This window comes from Lipotes vexillifer, unplaced genomic scaffold (assembly GCF_000442215.2).
Source record: "Lipotes vexillifer unplaced genomic scaffold, Lipotes_vexillifer_v1.1 scaffold444, whole genome shotgun sequence".
Taxonomy (NCBI): Eukaryota; Metazoa; Chordata; class Mammalia; order Artiodactyla; family Lipotidae; genus Lipotes; species Lipotes vexillifer.
This window is the reverse complement of record NW_006793488.1, coordinates 419,320-442,329: the sequence shown is the minus strand read 5'-3', so window position 1 is coordinate 442,329 and position 23,010 is coordinate 419,320. Positions and strand designations below refer to the sequence as shown.

Genomic DNA, 23,010 nt, shown 5'->3' with positions numbered 1-23,010 from the left:
AACTTCAAGCAGTTATTTAGGGCTGGTCTGTGGTTCCCAAAGCAGCCATTTTTCTATTCAGCCATTTAGATTATCCATTGATCACTCGTTTAATCCATATCGTCCACCTTGCATATTAATGCTAAACAACCCCTCCCCCTCCCTCGCCGCCTCTCTCCGAGTTTCTGTGCAGATGCAACAACCCTGTAACTGACTTCGCTGCAGCTGCCGCCTGGACTACTATTGGCTAACAGTTGCTATTGCTGCCTTACTGAGAGCTTCCCTTACTTACTCTAGGGCTTCACTTCATCCTCATCATCCTTATTCTTCCCCCATTTCTCATGTAGGGAACTTGAGGCTTACAGAAGTTAAGTAACTGACCATTGCTGCACAGCAAGTGATGAAGCCTGAATTCAAACCAAACTCTGATTTGTGACCCCATCTTCCAGGCTCCATGGTTATTTCCACGACAGCATATACATGATCATCTCTTCAGCTTTGGTGTAAAAAGGATCTATGGTCAGATGGATGGGATTAAGAACTGGACAGAAAACATGAGCAGAGAGAAGCCTGGAAGCCTGGCTCCACACACTGATGCTGCTGCAGCACCCTCCATAAAACAGTGACGGTTTATCCCAATTAAGCCATTATCACTGCACAAGGGCCAAGAAATCCCTCAAAGAATGAAAATTAAGGTCTGCCTTTCGAATGCCTTCATATGTGCCAGTGCGTCAGTGCGAACAGCAATTTGAGGGGGATTTGCACGAGAACCAAACGTTAGCTACGACAGTGTTGCACCAGTAACAGGAAGGGTCTGCGTGGTGGAGGCCACGTGGACCTCAAGGGCACTATCGGGTGTAGGGAGGCTGGTGACCCTTGGGTCCCTATCAGGACACCAGTGCTTGATGCAGGTTTTCTCAGCCCTGTCCTCCTTTATCCAAGGAAGGAAGAGAACCAAAGGAAAACAGCAAGAGAAATGAGGGAAATAACCGCTTTGAGAGCTACAGACAAAGAAATAATCCTAATGCAGATGAGAAAGAGAAAGAAATGCTGCTCAAACCCAGAAGTGTTTCCGAAGAAACCCTCTAGAAGGAAAAGACATGGGTCTGTGGTGCTGTTGTTCATTTTATAAAACTCTGAAGGATGACAGAGCATAGAATAATCAAAATAAAACCTGAATTCAAGGAGTCCTTATGTGGCTGCGGATGCATAAGAGCACACGTTCATTGCATCTTAACTTGACCTTAATGCTGATGAAATAGTCCCACCTCTTCTGCCTGAGATGCTTGGGCTCAGGCAGCAGGTTGGGGGCTGGCCCAATGCCACAGAGAAAGAACCAGGCTCATTTCCTGAATAACCTCAACAAACTCAGGAAGTAGGGAACAGGAAGCTGGTAGCAGCATCAAGACAACATCTGGGAAGGTGAAAGAGGTGCAATGTTTTCCAGTGACAAAGCACTTCTGCATTAGAACATTAGAACAAATACAATCAGTTCACTGCAACAGCATCTGAAATTCTAACCAGCTGGTCAGCCAATCAGCCCCTGCTTTACCACCAGTCTAGTTAATTCTACGTTCATTAAGTCAATCTTGGCCCGAGGTAAGACAGCAAACGTCTAAAGACCTAGGAGACAGACCACAACAGCATCCTTACCTGCACAGTGTCAAATGCAAGTGCAGGAAACACGAGTAGTGAAGGGATCACCCAAGATAATGTTCATGGGAAAGTGTCACAGGTGATTCAGCCAAACAAGAGTCTGAAGTACACAGGCTGAATGAGGTGACAGCAGTGAATTCAGGCATTTTAATAAAGAGGAGGAGGGGAGAAATAGGAGGACCGGGGGAGGAGGAAGAGATGGAGAAGCAGGACCATGAAAATCTCAACAACAGCCCCCAAAGGACATTCTGGCCTGCTGATGTGCTTTGTCTTGGAATGAAGCATTTCTGCAAGCTGCTGTTTAAAAACTGTTTGATTTGGCTGTATGACTCTATTTAGAAGGATGTGACTCAAAAGATTACCAGCTTAATTAGACGGGAAAAAAATAAAAAACAATAATCTCCGAGTAACAAGGAAAGAGAATCCTTTGGCAGTTGAGGAGAGCATAAGGGGTTCTTTCGGCGGGATAATAACCAGGCTGGGAAGTGAAAACCTAAAGGTGCCACAAAATCCAAGAGCCGTCTGCATGACAAACAGGATTTCTTTTTGAAGGATTTTGAGACTTCCAGGTGCTGGAATGTGAGCGCCGGAGAATTAAGTTCTACCTGGAGGAATGGCTCAGACCAGCAACTCCCGGCTGACAACAAAAAAAGGGACTTGGAGAGAAGGGAGGGGCTCATTTAAAAGGTTTTCAGGAGGATTTCACTGCAGATTACATGATGCAAATGCACTCCTCCTTCTTACTTACAAAATTACCAGCAAACTCCAAGTTGCTCCTGAATGACCGTTACAACTGTACTTTAGCAGGAACTAGAAGGGGTTCCTAGTTCTGGGTTTGGCTGAGTGGGACGTGAGACCAGAGACGGCACTAGTGAACACACACATAACTTTAACCAGAAGAGACTTTTTTATTTCAAACTGTATAGATTGTAAATTACAGACCAGTATAAAATCAGTGCCATCTAGAGGCACAGAGGATAGGGGACTGTGTTATCACTGGCGATGATACACCATCTTTTCACCAAAAAAAAAGAGTCTTTTCATTATTTATCGTTCATGCAACCATTTTTTTAAAAAGATTTCTGTCTAACAAACTGCATTTACTAGGTAATAACACTTTTTAAATAATATAACTGACATCAGGGTCGTATTGACTTGATAAAATTCCAGTTGATATTTATTTTCCTCTGCAGCATTTTTCTTTTCTGCATCCATTGTATGATTTCTGCAGGAGATAAGAAACAGGGTTCAGGACAAAACAATCCCAAAAACACAGGGAGGGAGGCCATTCAAATTATTGGTTCGACTCAAGTTTCTGAATCATGAGTAAACAAGAGTTCCTCCCACTGTCAAAGGTAACTGAAAAGGCCATAGCAAGAAGGTTCGGAAATTCTTCAAAAATTGATTCACCCACTGTGACAAATATACCAGACTCATGCAAGACTTCACCAACAGGGGGGACTGGGTGTGGGGTACACAGGAACTCTGTACCTACGCTGCAATTTTTCTGTAATCCGAGAGCTCTGCTAAAATCAAAACTTTATTACAAAATTGAATGTAGGGGATGTACACTCCTCCGACCGAGGCCAGCATGCTAAACGACACGAAAGCCCAAAGAGCAGCCTTTCACACCGCCACTGCAGAGGAAGACAAGCCAGCACGATTTCTAACCTGCTCAGGAGCAGCAGGGCGGCTCTGGGTAGCAGGCAGGACCTCCAGGGTAAGGACCGCTGTCATGGTGCCCTGAACAGAGCAGAGGCTTCGTGCATTTCTTCTTGATGACGTGGTTCATTCAGAACCGCCTCTAAAGGCACGTGCTGAGTCCAGAAGCAACCCCTGGAGTGCTGTTCTCTCCAGTGAACTTCAGAGAGCACTCAGCCACGCATGTCCCTCCCGCAGATGTCCTACACGCACACTGCGCCGCTAGAGGAGAGGCTCTGCCTTCTTCCTTCCTGAGAAGAGAGAGGCCATCAGATAAGACCCCCACTCCCAGCCTCCCATCCCCGCCCCTAAATGCACCTGCCATGCAGCCATGCTGCAGTCCTTCACGCCCGCCTCCAGTTAAAAAACAAAAACAAAACGTGCACACTCTCCCGTCCAGCTCTAGGCGCTACTGACGCCCCTGCAATGACACCCTGTCCACACACTTCTCACTGAGAAATCCTCCCATGTCTCCTGCACCTCTAACCTCTCTTCTGGCTCCTTCTCCTTAGTAAACACGATCAGTTCTTCTCTTTACACAACAGTCCACAACAGAAACACCTCTCATCCCATCTCTTGCTACGACGACCCTTCCCCTCACAGTTAAACTGGTCACTCTTCCTCGGTTCTGTTAACAGCCTCCCTTTCCTTCCTCTGCGTCACTAAACATTTCTATTCCGCGGGCCTCCTTTTCCGCTTGTTTACGCCTTAGTCTGCCGACTGCCCTAGATGAACGGGGCTAAAGCACCCACACGCGACGGAGCGTAAACCTGCATCTCCATCCCAGACGCGCACGCCCGCACCTGCCCACCAGACATGTCCGTGTGCAAAGCCTCCACCTAAACATGTCCCACAGTCCACTAACTCTCCTGACCCCCACTCCAAAACACTTCTCCCCCCGCGACCCTTAACTCTGGGAGTGGTACCAAGAAGGCAGCCCAAGAGAAATTTTCACTGGCTTTTCCCTTTCCCTCACTTCCCCACACGCAGCCACCAAATCCAGTAAATCCCACATCACCCCTCAAGTTCACCCTTTCCTATCTGTCACCTGTGCCATTTCTTGGGCTTGCCCTGCATTGGTTCTTCAATGATTATAAATAATCTAGTCTCCTCAAATCCAGTCTTGCCCTACCCTGCTCCATTCCACGGGCTGCTATGCAGATTTCTCTAAAATGCCAAACTGCGTACATCCCTTCTATGCTTAAAAATTACTTAAGACTCCTCATTCTTTTTAAACTAATGCTCAAACTCCAAAAAGTTACGTCGAAGGCCCTTCAAGAACACTTCATACCCGTCTCTCCAGCTTCCTCACCCATCGCTCCTCCGAGCCCCAGCCACGCCACTAGACACGCTGCAGGGATTCATCACACTGCGTCTCCGTGCCTTCAAGTCTGCTACTCCCGTTACCTGGAACACGGCGTCCCCTTCCCTGCCGGGATAACTTCAAATTCCTCTTGAAGATTCTTTGGTAAGCCTTCCACGATTACCTCAGGGATAAAGATTTCCTTCCTCTGTGCCCTGGCTATATCTCTTATCCAGTGCCGACTGCGTGGTGTAGACCTTCTAGTTCATCTGTCTCTCTCCCTAGGCCGTCCACAAAGCAATGGCACTTAGTCAGGATCTTACTTTACAACAATCCTGTTTAGGATGAGGCTCCTAAGAAAACATGGCATCCAATCTATATCCAGTTCAGCTCAACCCAAACCTGTCACTGAGCAGATCATCTCTGAGCCCCAGAGACAAGCCATTCACCTGGAGAGTGACAGATAAAGCCTGGAACTCTGATGAATACAGCCTCATCTGTCTGGCAGGCCCACTGCTTATTAATTCTTGGCTCGTAGACAGACAAATAAGTAAGAATCACTTCTAAAAATAAGCACATCCACATATCGTACCACAGGAGCTCCCAAGCCTTCACGTACCCTGAATGCAGCAGGAAAAATTCAATTACGTTATTCAAATCCAACTAAAGCATTTCGGCAAATATTAAGTATTCAAATCACTTTGGAGGAAGGATCGGGATGTCTCAGTGAGATGAACAGACAGACATATTAAAGGGATAGCAGACTCCTCCAAGTGGATTTCAGCTGCTAATTTCAGGTTTTAATTTCTTTAAACAACTAGGCCCTAAATGAAATCTACGGCTCATTATTTGGGAAGACCTGTGTTTGAGAGGGCTGCATTGAGTCCAGCTCCATCCTGGGGGCTCTGTGGGAAGTCCGTTCCTGTTTTAGCTAACTGCTACTGACTCAGTTTTGCCCTTGCCTGGATTTCTGGTGATACACCACACGCCGGTTAATCAAGGTGCAGAGCGGAGCAGCGAGGAGGGGCCTGCCGAGGCCGTGCTCCACGGACAGCAGAGCGCATCTCCCCCGCTGCCCCCTCCTCTCCTGGACGCCAGACTGGTGCCGGGGCGGTAATGGGAAGATGCGGAAGTCGACTTCCGTGACGAAAGATGCTACACAAACACCTTGGAGGTTGAAAAGCTCCTTCTGCCAGGCAGCTGAATGAGCACTGGCTGCCAAGGGTGCTACAGAGACTGAAGCTCAAGTTCCAAGTGATTTCCATCCAAGCTTTCTCAGGAGCCCCGCCCCAGACCTTCAGGTGCAAACTCAAACAGGCCCTCACCGAACGGCACGGTCTTTCCAAATCTCCCCTCACTCAAGCCTCCATGAGCGAAAACTCAGGTTGAATATGTCACAGAGGCCGTTCAGTTCCTCAAGGACGCATGTTCCCGAGAAGCCAGTGTCAGGAAGAGCCTGGGGACAGCAAGTTACCCGCCTCCACGGGGCCGTTTCCCTGGCACGCGGGAGGCTGCTCCCCGCAGAAATGTCGTCAGCACCATCAGCGAGTGACCTCTGCCTCCTGGGTGTTCTGGACATCCAGCTGTTTGGCTGGCTTTTATTAACTCCGACCCATGATGAGGAGTGTATTTTTCAGCCCTTTTCTTCTCTTACGAGTTCTCCTAGGGGCGCCAGTGGAAGAAGGACATAGATTCGCACTCTGCCGAGCTCTGGCCTATACAGAGGACACAGCAGAAACCTCAAAGCCTCAAAGCGGGGAACTTACCCGAAGCCGCATGCGAACCACAAAAGAGCTTAGAGGTCCGGATGTGTTGAGGCAAAAACCAACAGTGGTGACAACACCGCGTCCTGTGCAAACTGGTTCTCACGACAACCACCATTTAACAGAGGAGGAAAGTTCACCCATTCTGCTGCCAACTTTAAAATCGTGGTCTCTCATCACCCTCCGCCTAGGCCATGATGACAGATGACACAGAGAAAGAGACTGCATTTTCCTCTTCAGATGGCTAAACAGCTCGTTCGTGATATCAGTGGGTGAAGCATAACAGGACCAAGTGAGGCTCTGTCTAAATTCTATCACCTCCTCTCAAGGAAGATGACAGGAGACACACTACTAACCAGTCCACGGAAAAGACAGCAGTGGCTTAAAAAAAAAAATAGATCAGACCTAAAACGTAGGACCCACGAGGTCACTGATTCATGCTGATGATACACAGGTAGACGTACACTTAACCAGGCAACTATTTTTAAGATAACTATGGTGGGGGCGGGGGGGTGGGGAGTGGTGCTGACACTTGCTGAGCGTCTCCAGCTCATCAGCCACCAGCCAGGCTCTCCAGCCACACTCAGGAGTGGTCCTTGTGTCAACTGAGGAAACTGAGGCTCCAAGTGGCTGAAGACTCATCTCAGGTTGTGGACAGTGAGGTGCAGAGCCAGGACTGGACTCCCCGGAGCTGGTGTCATTTCCAGAGTGACAGGCACTGCTCCCAGAAACATTTTCCGTAAATGATGCCAAGGCCCACAGCTGGCCTCCCAGAGCCAGCCACCCAAAAGTTCACGTCCTTTACTCAGTCCCGCTTGGCGAGAAGTGCACAATTCCATACTTGTACGCTGTCATGTATAAATGAAGGCTATTTACCAGTAACTGACCAAGTGGTTTACGAGGAGTGTCTAAAATGTGGCATCTCTAGAACAAAGCTGAGGAGTTATCAGAATTGCCTAGGGACTCTGGGTGTCCACTACAGAGTCTGGCTGCCCAGGACTGTGATGGGTAATTCTGTGTCCACTTATCTGGGCCACGGGGTCCTCAGGTATTTGGTTAAACATTATTTCTGTATGTTTCTATGAGCGCGTTTCTAGACGAGATTAACATTTGAATCAGTTGACTGGGTACAGCAGAAGGCCCTCCCGATGTGAGTGGGCTTCATCCCATCTGCTGAAGACCTGAATAGAAGAAAGGCTACGAAAGGATTCTTTCCCTCCGCCTGTGACTGTCTTTGGGCTGGGACACCAGTCTTCTCCTGCCTTCACACTTGGATTCAGACTGAGACTCTACCGTTGGCTCTCCTTGATCTGGACTTCTCAGCCTCCATGAGCAAGTGAGTCACTTCCTTATAATCAAACTCTTAGGATAAATCATCTCATCTCATCTCTCTCTCTCTACACACACACACACACACACACACACACACACACACACACACACACACACCCTCACACCCTGTTGGTTCTGTTCCTCTGGAGAATCCTGATTAATACAAATGGACAACACCAAAAACCCCTGGAACACATCTGAAAAGTTGGAATCACCACAATTCACAAGAAGAAAATTATCGCTAGATCTTCAATGGTGTCGTGGGTTGGTTGTAGATTTTGAATGCTGGTAGAACCTTTCAACCAAAAATTATTATTAGTTGTATTATTATAGATGAATTTATTGTGGGTTGTGTAATAAACACTACACCATACGTGATGGAATCAACACCTAACAACTAGATGTTAAAATTATATTTAAGGGACTTCCCTGGTGGCACAGTGGTTAAGAATCTGCCTGCCAACGCAGAGAACACAGGTTCGAGCCCTGGTCCGGGAAGATCCCACATGCCATGGAGCAACTAAGCCCAGGCACTACAACTACTGAGCCTGTACTCTACAGCCCGCAAGCCACAACTACTGAGCCTGCATGCCACAACTATTGAAGCCCATGTGCTCTAGAGCCCGTGAGCCACAACTACTGAGTCCATGTGCCACAACTACTAAAGCCCATGCACATAGGGTCCATGCTCCGCAACAAGAGAAGCCACCGCAACGAGAAGCCCGCACACCGCAATGAAGAGTAGCCCCTGCTCGCCGCAACTAGAGAAAGCCCGTGAGCAGCAACAAAGACCCAATGCAGCCCAAAATAAATAAAAAAAATAAATCTGTATTTTAAAAAATTATATTTAAGACACTGTAGTTCAAACAAGAATCATTTACACCACTACTGCCAAAGCTGATGGACTGTATTCTACATGGACCCAATGCCAAATTCCCCACAGAATGACACAGGATTGATACCACAGAGTTCTTTTTGCACTGAAAAGGTGAAAGAGTTGGGGCAACTCAACTGAGGGGTCTTTCCCCTCATCTAAGAGTCCATGTCCTAAAAATATTGAGAGATATATCACCCTGGAGATGGTAGCCCAAATTCCCTTTGAAAAACAGTCTCACTCAAGATCCTTTTGTGAGAAAGTTATTTTTTCCATTTGTCTGGTATAAATCCTTCCTGTTTTAAGCCTTGGTCATGAACCTGAAATAACACATATAACAAATTACTAAACCCTAACACGGGTCACCTCCTCTTGGGTGTGTGGTAAGATCTGTTCCCCACAAGATCCACACTCTCAACTCTCTACCTGAGTCCAATCGCCAGGTAGCTGCCTGCCTTACAAGCTTTCTAAACATAGAACAACTATTGCCATTTTTTGGATCTGGAATGTTCCCTGCCCCAGGAGAGAGGCTCTCAGACTTACACAGAAACCTTTCCTCTGGCTTTTCCCCAAATACACTCAACCCAGCCTCCAGCTCCAGGCAGCCTGTGACACTTAACTCCTGACTTCAGTCTGACCCTCAAATCACCCCGACAGCTAACATCCGGTCATTCCCAAGTTAGGAGGCATTCTCTGCCTTCCTAGTGCTAACTTAACCCTAACGTCTGCTGCTCGTGTAATGCACCACCAAACACAATCCCAGCACGGTAACGTGACCCAAGAGAAGTATTACAGAGAAGCAGCAGAAGTGGGAAGAGAGAGCGGCTGAGAGAATAAAAAATAGGCTTTTCCAATTTACTACAGACCTAGGCTGGAAATCAGCAACGTGGAGACTGAAGCGGCTCCTTAACACTCTCGTCTAATTTCATCATCTAATCCGGGTGCCTATAGCACCTCTTAAGCTATGTATATACAAAGTGTGTGTGTATCTGCGGAGGGTGTCCAAACCTCTCAGCAGATTCTCAAACAGTAAAAGAAAAATGTTGGAAATCATTGCTCTGATTAAATGCTATCGATTCACATACAGCACTGTACAAAGTCTCTATAAAGCTGAAAAACAGCATGGTGTTTAGATGATGTATCCAGTTTAAGAAAACCCTACTTTATCTTTCAAATTCATTCATGTTAACGAGTTTACAACTTCACAGAGACCTACCCCAGGCTGAGTCAGGAGCATGACATTAGGCAAAGCCTCAGAAAGAGGCTATTTAAAGTACCTGATAAAGGGCATGCTATCAGCTAAAGAGCAGGTGTCACCTTGTACGTCCAAGGGTAGACTCAGGGATCTGGACACGCAGTCCGACAGGATGTGAGCGTCACGGGCTGCTGGCCCATCGGAGACCGACGAAGAACACTCTAGCCCGTCACCGCCCACCGGCACAGACCAAGCTGAAGACGTGAAATTCCACCACCATCCACACAACAGCTTCAGGAATGGGCACCAGGCCAAGAAACGTGGTTTCTAGCAAGGTGTGATGTCTACCTTGAAAGAGCATAACATCGCTGTGAAAATATTTCTGCTGCTTTCACACAACACTTGAGCTCGTACAAAAAACATTGCTATTGTAATGATGTGGACTCAGTAAAACCCAGCGAGGCCCTCTTGGCCTCCAGCAGCGAATGGAGAATAGACATGGGAATAGTTTTCTTGAGATCCTGGAGGACTGAGATAGAAGATACTCATCTGTTTTTCTCTAGATGCTGTGTTGGTTCAGAAGCATGAGCTTTTATCCCTCAAACCATCCCCCATCCTTTATACGTTCCACGTACTAAGAACAAATAACTAGAGGGCTTCCCACCACCTAAATTATATTCAGAAACCTTGAGTTACCATCAAGGACAAATGCCTTTGCCTCCTTAAATGTGACCATCCCTAGCCACTCACTGATTGGGGGAATAACAGCCTGTCTCCCTGAAGCCTTCCAGATATTCAGGAAAGGGAGCCAGCTGACTGTTGCCTCTGCGCCACAAATCAACCCTGCATCGACTGCTCGCGAAAACTGAGTTGGGCCCTTTAAATATTCGTCTTCTGCCAGCTGGCGCAGTGCTGAGCTGGCCCAGTGCTGAGCTGGCCCAGCAGAGGTGCTGGAGAGACCCTGCGAGTGGCCTCTGGCTGGATCCTGGCGCCTGTGCCCTGCGGTGCGGGGCAGCGGCAGCCGCCCCCCAGGACCGCCCCTCTTGGGCGGTCTCACAGCACAGTGCTTCCTGCAAGACACCTCCCCCGAAACAGCTTCCCCTGGCACCTCAGAGGCAGATTTCCAGCAAATTCCAGAGGGTGGATGTCCAGCGATTCCATCAGCATGAAACCACCACCAGCTTGGTGCCCCTCGGGAGCCACAGACGGGGGTGCAGGGGTCAGGTGGGGGGAGGCTCTTCCCTTGGGGCTCAGCCTCAGGCTGGGGGCGTCAGCTGCTCCTGTAGCTGCTAGTCCCACGCCCTCTAGAGTTCTCTTCTTACCCGCCAACCCCGCATCCCCCGATTCTCTGTGTTACACTTAATAATCCTGTATATTAAGCTTGCCCTGATCGAGTCACAGGCACTCACTACCTTGCAATCCAGCCCTGACTGATACACCTGCTCCTTGGGAAGCCTGGGGCAGGAGAAACAGCTCTGAGAGTGAAAAGCTGAGGGGTGAACCGCCACACACTTGACACTGTGAGCTGCCATGTTTCGCAGAGTGGACGTCGGCAGGACGAGGGAGGCATTCGAATACCACGTTCACCAACTGCTACTCAGTGCAGGACCCTGGGTTAGAGAAAGGATGAGGCACAGGGAAGAAAGAGCGACCTTTTAGGCACTGACTGGCCAGTTGCAGAAACCAGATATACGCAAACAAGCAGCTCCAGGCAGTAAGTGCTGACAGCTCCCCGAGGTCATGGACAGTAAGCCACGGGTCAGTGTCGGGGCCTCAGGCTGAGAGGCCATTCGTTCCGACCTTGTCATAAGCAAGAACTAATTATCTGCACAGGCGCTGCGCCACAGAAAACAGAGACCAGGCTCGCTTTAAACCCCCCTCTGCCCCCCACCAGTAACCGGATGTTACCCAAGTCCAACGTATCGTGGGTCCTGGCTGTGACCAGCCGCCTTTTGCTTCACTGTCAAGAGATAAACCAGAGTAAACATTTGGGTAGAGAAAAAGAATTTTAAAAAAGAAAAGCCATTTCAGTGTAAGTGTGTCTCTAACAGGGGGAGTCCTTCCTAAAAGATTTTCAGGAAGAGATTAGGGAAACATGGTGACTGTAATCTATCAAGGCCAAATAAAAACGCCTTCAATAAAGCCCACATGAGGCTATTAAGGAAACCCAATCACCACATGGTGGAGAATAAAACCTGTCATTCACTGAAGGACAGAAGAGTGATTCGGGGTAGAGAGCAAGAAGAAAGAGACTGTGCTTGGATCACCACAAGACTGACACTGGGGGAGCCCGGGAAAAGCAGCCCAGGAACAGTAGGGTTCTAATAAACCATCTGTAAAGTGGGAGAGAGTATCAAAGGGAGAAAAATAAAATTTTCTAATGATAAACGAGAGTGGTTTTCTAACACGGATGGACCACGATAGAGGCTAAAGGGGTTGTTTGTAATGAAGGATGTCTACTCCACCAGGATTGAGCCATTGCAGACAAGTCTATGGAGAAGTCCCTTACCCGCACTCCTACAGGGGTAAACGGGGAGCAACAGTGATCACTCATAAAAAGGGGCGTGGGATGGGATATGAACTTCACACAGACATCGTGATGAGGTAGTATATAGCAATCGTTGTGGTCAAAATTATAGCAAAAGCTTAGTCCTCAGGACTTTTCTGGTGTCACGGTGGTTAAGAATCCGCCTGCCAACGCAGGGGACACGGGTTCAAGCCCTGGTCCAGGAAGATCCCACATGCCACGGAGCAACTAAGCCCGTGTGCCACAACTACTGAGCCTGCGTTCTAGAGCCCGCGAGCCACAACTACTGAGCCCGTGTGCCACAACTACTGAAGCCCACGTGCCTAGAGCCCATGCTCCGCAACAAGAGAAGCCACCGCGATGAGAAGCCCATGCACCGCAACAAAGAGTAGCCCCCGCTCACCGCAGCTAGAGAGAGCCCGTGCGCAGCAATGAAGACCCAATGCAGCCCAAAAAGAAAAAAAACTAATAAGGAAAAAAAGCTGACTTCTCTATACAGCTTCATTTATCTCTTCTATGAAAATATGCTCCTTTGTTTCCGTGTGAATATTCATGAATTATATATTAATTATAAAATATTTACAACTTCTCCATAATATCGCATCTTCAGTTATTAAGACCTAAAGTTTTGTATTTCATAGACCAGTAAAAATTTCAAAAAATTCAAGGCAGACAAAAATAAATAAATAAATATACCAAAAAAAAAAGAAAGAAAGAAAGAAAGGGGGGAGGGGAGAAGGGGGAAAGGAAGGAAGGGAGGAAGAAAGGTAGCATTTAGAATTTTTTTTTACAATAATGAAGACGGGACTAGGCAGGAAGAAAGGCTCAGCATGAATAAACTATCACTTGCACAAGTGTATGTAATAGAAAGACCCTGGATAACACTGACCCAGAGGAAATCATCAAACAGGGATAGAGACACGGAGGAAACAAAGCCTCTGCAGCCAAGAGTGCAGAGTAAACTGCAGAATGCCTGCCCCCTGCCCACCCCCTGCCCACCCCGTGCATTCACAGGCCCCCTTAACAGGGCACCACCAGTGAGACAGGACAGGCATCTCCGGAGACCAAAGGCAAGTGGAGCTTCTTCGAGCACTGGTCCAGGTGTGTACTTTTTAATTAATATATTTAAATCAGATTAAATAGGTACAGGACTCATATGGGCTCCCTCCAGTGGGTCCAGCAAACACATGAAATCTGCTATCTTTTGCAAAAATAAATGTCTCAATAAATGTTTTCAAAAAATTTAGTTTCGAAGCTATAGAACCGTGGTTCTCAAACTTTTCAGTCTCAGAGATCCTTCTACACTCCAAAAAATCCATAACATCTTGATTCCTTTGCAAACACTGATGACGCCTGTGCCACCACCACTCGCCCTGCCCTCACCTCACAGGAAATCACTGTCTTGCTTTCGGTGTTTATCGTTCCCACGTACTTTTTTCACACCTACCTACATATTTATGTAACAAAAAAACTGTGTGGTACCTACATATTTATGTAACAAAAAAACTGTGTGGCTGTGGTGTGCATGCATGTGCGTGTGTTGAGGAGGAGCTGGAGCTAGTGCACGCAGACAGAGAGAGGGAGGGAGCACAGACTAAGCGCACAGTGAGGGCATGTACTGTTGGGCATATTTTGAAATACCTATTAGAAAGATATCCTAGTTTAGTATCACTCATAATTTATTTGCTTCTCTCAACGTTTTATTAAAACCTCATCCAAGTTGACATGGTACCTCTAGTTTATTTATGTTAACTGCTGTTAAGTACTCAATGTACAATTAGAGCCCATTGTCCTTTATTTGTAACACTTAAAAGACAAATGCCAGATCCCAGAGCGCACAATTTGAGAAAGAAAAAAAAAAAAAGGAAACTACCAAATAACTCCACAAAGTGGTGGCAACTACATACACTCCCCGTCGAAGGGTGTAAGATTTATGGTTCCTCTAGATACTTGGTATTGTCAAGATTATTAAATTTTGCTAATCTAATCGGTTTGTAAGAATATCTGGTTGCTTTAATTTGCATTTTCTTATTTACCGATAAAACCGATCCCTGTTTATTGGCTGATCTCTTGCTTCTTCCATCAACAGGCTGTTAATGTTCTTTGCCCATTTTTCTTTCTTAAAAAAAATTACACGATTGATTTATAAAAAGTGTGTGTCATTTTAAATAGTAATAAAAGCACATACATGTTTGCTCACCACCCATATCCATTTTCAGAAAAGAGAATAGTACCAAAAACCTTGCAGCCCCTTGCATGTCCATACCTGATCACAATCCCCTGCCACTCCTTGTAGAGGTAACAACCAAACTTAATGTTTAAATTATTCCCTTGCTTTCCATAACTTGTCCACATATGCACAAACCCCAAAATAATATATTGGTTAGCTCTGTCCATGTCTTAAACTTTACATAAATGCAATCATACAATGTAAGCTTTTAAAACTTTCTTTGCCTAATGCTACTTTCTATATTCATTCATGTTAATGTATTTGGTTGTGATTTATTCATTTTCACAGATATATGAATACCATACCATATTGATAGTGCTATGAACATTCTCATCTATCTGCTGATAGAAGCACTCAAGACGCATCTGAACTATACACTTGAGAGTGGGGTTCCAGGTGTGGGTTTTATACTCCCTCAGAGCATTCTCACGGCTCCACATATCGGCCAACTCTTGGTATTTCAGATTTTTTCCTACTGGATTCTTTTTATCATACTGAGACCTTTATATTTGATCAACACTAATCCTTTGTTAGTTATATGCATAGCAGATTTCTCCACCCAGCCTGATGCTTGCCTTTTAACTTCGTTTAAGAATTCTTTTATTAGGTGTTCAGTTTTACCTTAACGCAGTCAACTTTAAAATTTTTCTTCCACTAAGGATTTTCTTCCACTAAGAATTCCTTGTTTAGGAATTCTCGATTTAAGAGACTGTGTTCTACCGCCAAGGTGATAACAATAATCTCTTGTATTTTCTTCTCAAGTTTTGAAGACTTCCTTTTCACAAATGGATTGTGAAACCATCCGGAGTTGAATTTTGCATTTGGTGTGAGGTAGAAACCAAGTGTTCTTTCCTCTACAGACAACTGTCTCAGAGCAATGCATGTGGAATCCATCATCTCCCCACTTATTAACATCACTTCCATTTTATAATGAAAACGAACTCCCAAATATGAGGAGAGCTGTTTCAAAGTTCTCTATTTGACTAAACTTGTGCCAATGCAAAACCATCTTAATAACTGGAGCATTATGAGTCTTGATGCTTGGTAAGGCATGTCCCATTACACTGGTGCTCTTAAATTTTTTTCTGGCTATTTGTAAACTTGCTCTTCCTAAAAATTTGAAAATCAGTCCTTCAACTTCTCCAAAACATGCAGTAGACATTTTTATTAGATTTACGATGAATTTATAGATTGATTTTGGGAAAGCTGTCATCTTCATGAATCTAGGAACATGGTATATCATTCCTCTGTCTCTCCTTCCTTTCCTTTGTCTCTTCTTCCTTTACGTCTTTTAATAATATCTGATAATTTTATCTACAAGTATCTTGAACATCTTCTGCAACAATGATACCTAGATTCTTCGAAGTTTTAGTTGATGTTATGAATAAAATCTTTATTCTATTTTATTTTCTAACTGGCTATTACCTGTAGATAAGAAATATATTTTTGTATATTGTCTTTGTATCCAACAGCACTGCTGAACTCTCTTATTAGCACTAATAATTGATCTGGATATTCTATTCCATTTCCTAGGTAGCCCATCATGTCATCTATACATGAGGCAGCTTTATCTCATGTTTCCCAATGCTTAGATCTTCATTTCTCTTTCTGGTTTACTGCATAAACTAGAACCTCCCACACAGTGATGGCAAGTAACCCTGAATTGTTGCTAATCTGATGGGCCTGTTTATAATGATTCACCACTAATTATGATGTATGCTGTGAGTGCTTGACAAATATCATTCATAATGTCAAGGAAGTTCCCTTCTGTTCCTAGCTTGCTAAAAGTTTTTATCATAAGATATTAATGTCATCAAATGCTTTTTTAACATCCTAAAACATTAAGTGCCACCAAATGATGTTCCCACATCTACTGAGGTGATCACATGCTTTTTCTCCTTGTATCAGTTAATATCGTATAATGTAATACATGCGTAGTAATAATGTGGTAGGACACAATACTCCAACAAATTAAATTTGCAAACATTTCATTTAATAATTCTGTACCTGTTCATTAAAAATGAGAATAATCTGTGTTCATAAAGATGAAACCTCTAATATTATCTTTTTTATCTAATTTGTTATTAACAAGTCTAACATGAAATGAGTTTGATAGGTCCCTCTTTTTCTGTTTTTTGAGAAAGACTACAAGTCTTTCAGATTTTATAAAACCTCACAGTAAAATCATCTCAGAATGATGGAAGAGAGGCTATTAATTCTAGATTTAATAGGTTTCAGTTTTCTACTGAATGTAAACTGTGCTCATGCTCTAGTGTTTAGTATCTCCCGCCTCCCGTTATTTTTTTAATCTTAACTGTTGTCTTCCCCGTGAAACCAGGGACCTTCTCGTGACTGTGTGATACCTTTTTACAGCCCCGGATCCCAGTTCATGTTCAGCAAATTTTTTTTTTTTTTATTGACAGACTGACTGATCCCAATGTTTTCCTTCAGTCTTTTTCTTCGAACTTTTATTAAGAAAATCTCAAACACATGCAAAAATAGAAAAAGGATAATGTTGGATTCATCATGTATCCAACAACCGGCTTCCATAATTGACAATTCATGACCAATCCTCTTACATTCATCCCCAGACACCTACCCCCCATTATTCTGAAGAAAATCCAGACATCATTTTGCTCACACGTATTTCAATATGTATCTCTGAAAGAGAATGACTGTATAAAAATACACTACCACTGTTATACCTTAGAAAAGAAAAATAAGGAACTCCTTAAATTCAAATATTCAGTTAGTGTTCAAATTTCCAACGGTCTCAAATCTTTTTACTTGAAAGGTGTTTTCTCTTGATAGGATCTACACATTGTGTGTGAGTGACTGAGATCTGTCCTTTTAAGCTATAGGCACCATCTACTGTTTTCCCCTTTTGTTTTCCTTGCTTTTATCTGAAGAAACTGAATAATTTATCCTGTAGAGCAGTGCTTCTCAAACTGTCTATGGTAAAGAGACAGTTTTAGATTTCTAATCCGTCTCGAAATGATACACGGTGCTACTGCACAAAACCACCACCCAGACTGAGCACATGCAGCTCGCCAAGAGGATCTGGGAACACCTGGAACAGTCTGCACGCAAATCCACAGAAGTCCTCTGACAACAGGCTTGACTATGACGGTCTAAACATTTCTAATCACTTACTTCTGCTTCTTGTACTTACTTCATTATGCAGATCTCATCTTGAGGAACATTGCTGTAGAATTTCGCCAGGCTGGATTTTGCTTATCACATCTACATGGTATAGTTTAATGTGTTTCTCTGTCCTCTGTATCTCCTATAAATTTGGTTGTTGGATCTAGCTATTTGAACTGATTTAGGTCCAAAGTTTTTTGGCAGGACTTCACAGGTGGCATTGTATTCTTCCATCAGGAGACACGTAAGTCTGACTGCCCCTCTTTCTGTGATGGTAGTGGCCACTGGTGAACAGTGTTACCACCAGGACTTAATGTCAAACCCCTCTAGTCAATCTGGGAGACTCCTAAGGAAGTTCTCCTCTTCCCGGACCCCGGCTTCCCCCACCGCCTCAGTTTCTGACACAGTGCAGATCTGCCAGCCAGCGGTGAAGCGCTTAGCGAGACCCTGTCAGCCAGGGTGTTGGGGAGTTGTCTGTGGTTTGGGGTTCTGCTATTCCAGGTGCTGTGTCTGTTTTGTAAGACTTGGGACCACTAAAAACTATACAACCCACTTCCCACTTTTGAGAACAATGTTCTTTGCTTTTAGCAGGGTTTTAATTTTTTTAATAATATATTTAAAACGAAATGTATAGCCCGTACTTTTTTTAGCTGCATCCCGTCCACTTTGCTTTATTCATGTTAACTGTGATGGTACAACTTAAGTGGGTCGACCAAGTTCCTACATAGTAAAGTGACTATTTCCCCCAGGCCTGAGCAGTTTGAAGTGAGTACTTTCATTGTTGGTGAGTGATAAGTAACTTTTGATACATCCTAATATTTCTCTTTAACCCGTGAATCCATAGTTGTGAATTTTTAGATGGCTGAGGATATGGAAACTTTTATTATCCTTTTCTTACTGCTTTCTACATCAATTACATTGTAGTCAGGCATGGCTCTATTAATGTTACTGATTCTTTGACATTTGTTTACGACTTCAACTGTCAACTAGTGCATGGGCAACTTTTTTTTTTTTAATCAATTTATTTATTTATTTATTTTTGGCTGCGTTGGGTCTTCATTGCTGCGCGCGGGCTTTCTCTAGTTGCGGCAAGCAGGGGCTACTCTTTGTTGCGGTGCACGGGCTTCTCATTGCAGTGGCTTCTCTTGTTGTGGAGCGTGGGCTCCAGGCACGCGGGCTTCAGGAGTTGTGGCACGTGGGCTCAGTAGTTGGGGCGCATGGGCTTAGTTGCTCCTCGGCATGTGGGGTCTTCCCGGACCAGGGGTCAAACCCGTGTCTCCTGCATTGGCGTGCGGATTATTAACCAATGAACCACTAGGGAAGCCCCTTATTTTTTTAAGTTATTCCATGTGACTATATACCTCCAGCTCTTGGGTACAGGATTTATGTATATGTCTGTCTGTCTGTACAAACACAAAGAAATACACACACACACACACATACACACACAGTTACAGCATTTTAAAAATAAACATAAATCAAGCCTGTTAATATTTTTCAGATTCCCTATATCTTTACTCATTTTGTCTGCTTAATCCATTGGTTTTTGATTGAGGTCATTTAAAATCTTCTACTATGATTATAAATTTGTCAAACTTAACTTTTATTTCTTCAGTTTTGGTTTCTATATTCTGGCTATGATGCTGGGCACATTAAAATTCCTAAGTCATAAAGCATCCTGGTCAATGTATTATCCCTCTTTATTCATAGTTAATATTTTTTCCATATATTCTATTCTATCTAATATTAATAATTGCTTTATCAGCTTTCCTTTAGTAAGTATTTGCTTGATATATAATTTTTCGTGCCCTTTACTCTCAACCTCTGGTGTGATTCTATTTCAGGTTTCTCTAATTGAAAAATGTCCAATCTGATAATGTATGTCTTTAAATTGGTAAATTTAACACATTTATATTTGTGAATACTGATACATCTTACCTTTTTTCGAAACACAAAAGGGTTTTATTCACAATTCATAGTTAAATATACATTGTCATAGTTCATCCATTTCTGTGTTTATCCTTGTTCCTTTACCCCATACCTCTCTATGCACTTTCCTCCTTGCTGAAATATACCATGTAGTGATGAAAACAATGATTATCGAGATTATGAAATAACAGGAAAACTTTAAAGGATGACAATATAATTTTGTAAATTATATATGTAGCATGATTAAAACTATTGAAAAAAATCCTATTTATAGGGTAATAAACTGAAAGAAGGAAACGAATGTTCTTGAGATTGAAGATTAGGTCAGACTTAGTACCAACACTATAGCTGAGGCCAGGAATCCACAAAACTCCACCCCTCTCTCCCCGACACCGTTCCTGGAACTAAAGCCCCGCTTGGGTCCCAAGCAGCTCCTCTATGAAAAGCAAAAGACCACAGTAGAACAGGTGACGTTCAGGGTTGACTCTGCCACCAGCTGGCTGGGTAATACTGGGCAAGTCGCTAACCTACTGGGGCTTCAGATTCCTCGTGGTTGAAGTGGAAATAATCTGTCTCACAGGTTTTTATTACGAGGAGTAAACGAAACACGGCACGTGGAATTACTTTATCAAACTATATTCTTAGACACATACGTGTACATGTGTGTGTGTGTAATCTTTCTAACTAGAAGCAGAATATACAGTCACATCATCTGAAAACGAGCCACGCCTGCTCCCCGCTAAACTGGACCAGACCCCGCACAAGTGTGAAATGAGATGAGGTTAATTCCCTACCCACTCCCTGTTTCCCACTGTCTAAGGGAGCCTGGATTTTTTCCACCACTAACACACCAGTGTGTGTCTCGCAGCCTCCTCTCCTCTGCCATTCCCACGGCTTGCAGGCTTACCAACCAGGGAGCACCATCCTTGCTCATTTTTTTTTTTTGCATTACGCGGGCCTCTCACTGTTGTGGCCTCTCCCATTGCGGAGCACAGGCTCCAGACGCGCAGGCTCAGCGGCCATGGCTCACGGGCCCAGACGCTCCGCAGCATGTAGGATCCTCCCAGACCGGGTCATGAACCCGTGCCCCCTGCATCAGCAGGCGGACTCTCAACCACTGCACCACCAGGGAAGCCCCTTGCTCATTTTTGTAATGAGATAAACTGGGCTGTGCACCTGCCACTGCTGTGACCTGGACACCCTGTCACTGGTGTCACACCTCCGCTGGCTCATTAGCTGTAGGTGACATTCCATCACTTGGTCGTATTTCCCAGACTTCGACCTGTCTTTGTCCATTTCCCTTTTGTTTCCTAATAAATCTGTATCCTTGTTAATAGTTATTACTCCTAACATAGAAAATAGTCAGCTTTTCCTAGTAGCAAAAGCACTCATCCAAGCAGCTCTGGGATCAAGCCTGGGTGGCCCTTTGTGTAAAGCTAATACCTATTTCTGAATTATCACGAATTCCCAGGAAGGCAGCACATCCTGAAGCAAACGGCCCTCTCTCCTAAAACACGACTCATTTGACACAACACACGGTGGTTACTCACCAGCCTGAGGATCCTATACTGTTCCTGCTCATATCCGACAACCCACTAACCTGGTGTTTCGTGGGAAGGAGTTTTGTGACAATTATTCCTCCTGTTTCGGTGAACGTGTTTGGAAGAAGCACTAAAGGAGTAAATGCCTCATTAATTCCATTTGTTTCTCACATAAAAATGGAGACGGTTTCAAAATATGTTAATGAAAGACAAGTGATATTGCACTTTCTTAGGAAATAGACGCAAGCTTTAAGGAATATTCATAAATTGCCAAAAAAAAAAAAAAAAAAAAGCTGCGCACAACATATTAGGATGTCAGCTAACAGACGCAAGGAGTTGGGTGCTTTTGAGAATGGCCGGAATATCAGATTTCCTGATCAAAAAGGCTCTATGCATCCAAACACATAATTCAAGAAGAGCGATAATGAAAATGTCTCAAAAAGAAAAAATGTAAAAAGCACCCACAAGTGTAAAGCGGGGGACGGTAAGGAAAGTGTGGGACAAGAAGACAGCTTACAGTCTCAGCCACGACACCACCAGCCCCCGGGCTACCTAAGAAATTCATTCGTGCCAAACACCGGGAACATGTAATTAACCTCCACTAACTGAGATCTGGGGTAACCAGACCACGGGTCTCCGGGCTGCATCTCGAGTCATCCGGGATTGGGGGTAACTGTGAGCCACTGACTACCCACTCATAAGGAGAAACCCAGAGACAGGCACGTGGGGACCGGAAGGAAAAGGACAGACAAGAGGAAACAAAGGCCTGCCAATTTCTGCGGCTACTGACACAACACATCAGCCAGAAAACACTGAGCTCCGCCTACACAGAAGACGCCACCCAGGATGGATAACGCACGGGTGCAGAACACGGTCAAGGACCCCGTGGGGCTTGGCTGAGATAAACCGCAGTGACCTCCACGAGACCACACAGGCCGTCCTCCAAGCCCGCGAGGGGCCGCACTCACCTGGTGCCGGGAGAAAAGCCGCACGGCCTCCAGCTGGTGGAACACTGGGTGGTGCTGGGCGTCGATCTGGTCACGCCGGTACACGTCGCCCACCACCAAGAAGGCATCCAGCCCCGCGCGCAGCAGGTCCCACTGGTGCGCGGACGTGTGCGCGCGCAGCATGTGGGTCGCGTTCAGGTAATAGCTGTCGCCCTTCTTCCGGCTGGGGTGGTCGGCCGGGACGAGCAGGCTGTCGAAGTTCTGCCAGGTGGTGACCACCGGGGAGAGGTCGTCGTAGACAGAGAAGAGGGGCGCCCCCGAGCGGCCCACGTACTGCGCGCGGAAGTGCTGCTTCACCCTCTCCTTGACCAGCCACAGCGGGTGATGCGGCCGGTTGTGCAGGTTCCTGCCCACCCTGGACAGAACCTTGCGGGGCAGGTTGCTGTAGCCGTCCTGGGGGTAGGACTTGCCCAGCAGCTCCACCGCGCCGCCCGGGGCCCCGAGGGTTCCCCGGGCGGCGGGCTCCGGAGCAGCGGGCCTCGCGCCCGAGGCCTGATGCTCAGGGCCTCGGCAGACCCCGCTGGCCTTCCTCGCCAGGTGGACACGCACCTGGGCAGCTCTCCTGAGAGCCCAGCAAACCATCGCAGCAACTCCTTTCACGGGTTCTGGAAAGAGCACAAACATAAGCACCAGTCATGTTTCACTCTGCAGAAAGTAAGGGGGGGGGCGGGAGGGCCCTGTCTCCCACCAGCTCCCCACCACCCTACTGATGTCTGCCTCCCCCTCTGCCACTCAGAGAGAACAGCCAGTTAAGGAAATCTGCCCAGAGAGGCTTATACCCTCTGCTCTACATCAAGAGAATCACGGACGTCATGCTTAGATTCCCTAA

The 23,010-nt window shown here is 45.5% G+C and overlaps 1 protein-coding gene across 1 annotated transcript in view; it reads right to left on the bottom strand.

Annotated features, from left to right (window-relative positions):
* FARS2 (phenylalanyl-tRNA synthetase 2, mitochondrial) overlaps positions 1-22,782 on the bottom strand; it is a 312,608-nt gene extending 289,826 nt beyond the window's left edge. The window contains exon 1 of the mRNA XM_007466381.1: positions 22,143-22,782. Within this exon, the coding sequence (XP_007466443.1) occupies positions 22,143-22,763 (621 nt within the window). The 5' untranslated portion in view covers positions 22,764-22,782. The remainder of the gene's footprint in view (positions 1-22,142) is intronic.
* Between the last annotated feature and the right edge of the window lie 228 nt (positions 22,783-23,010).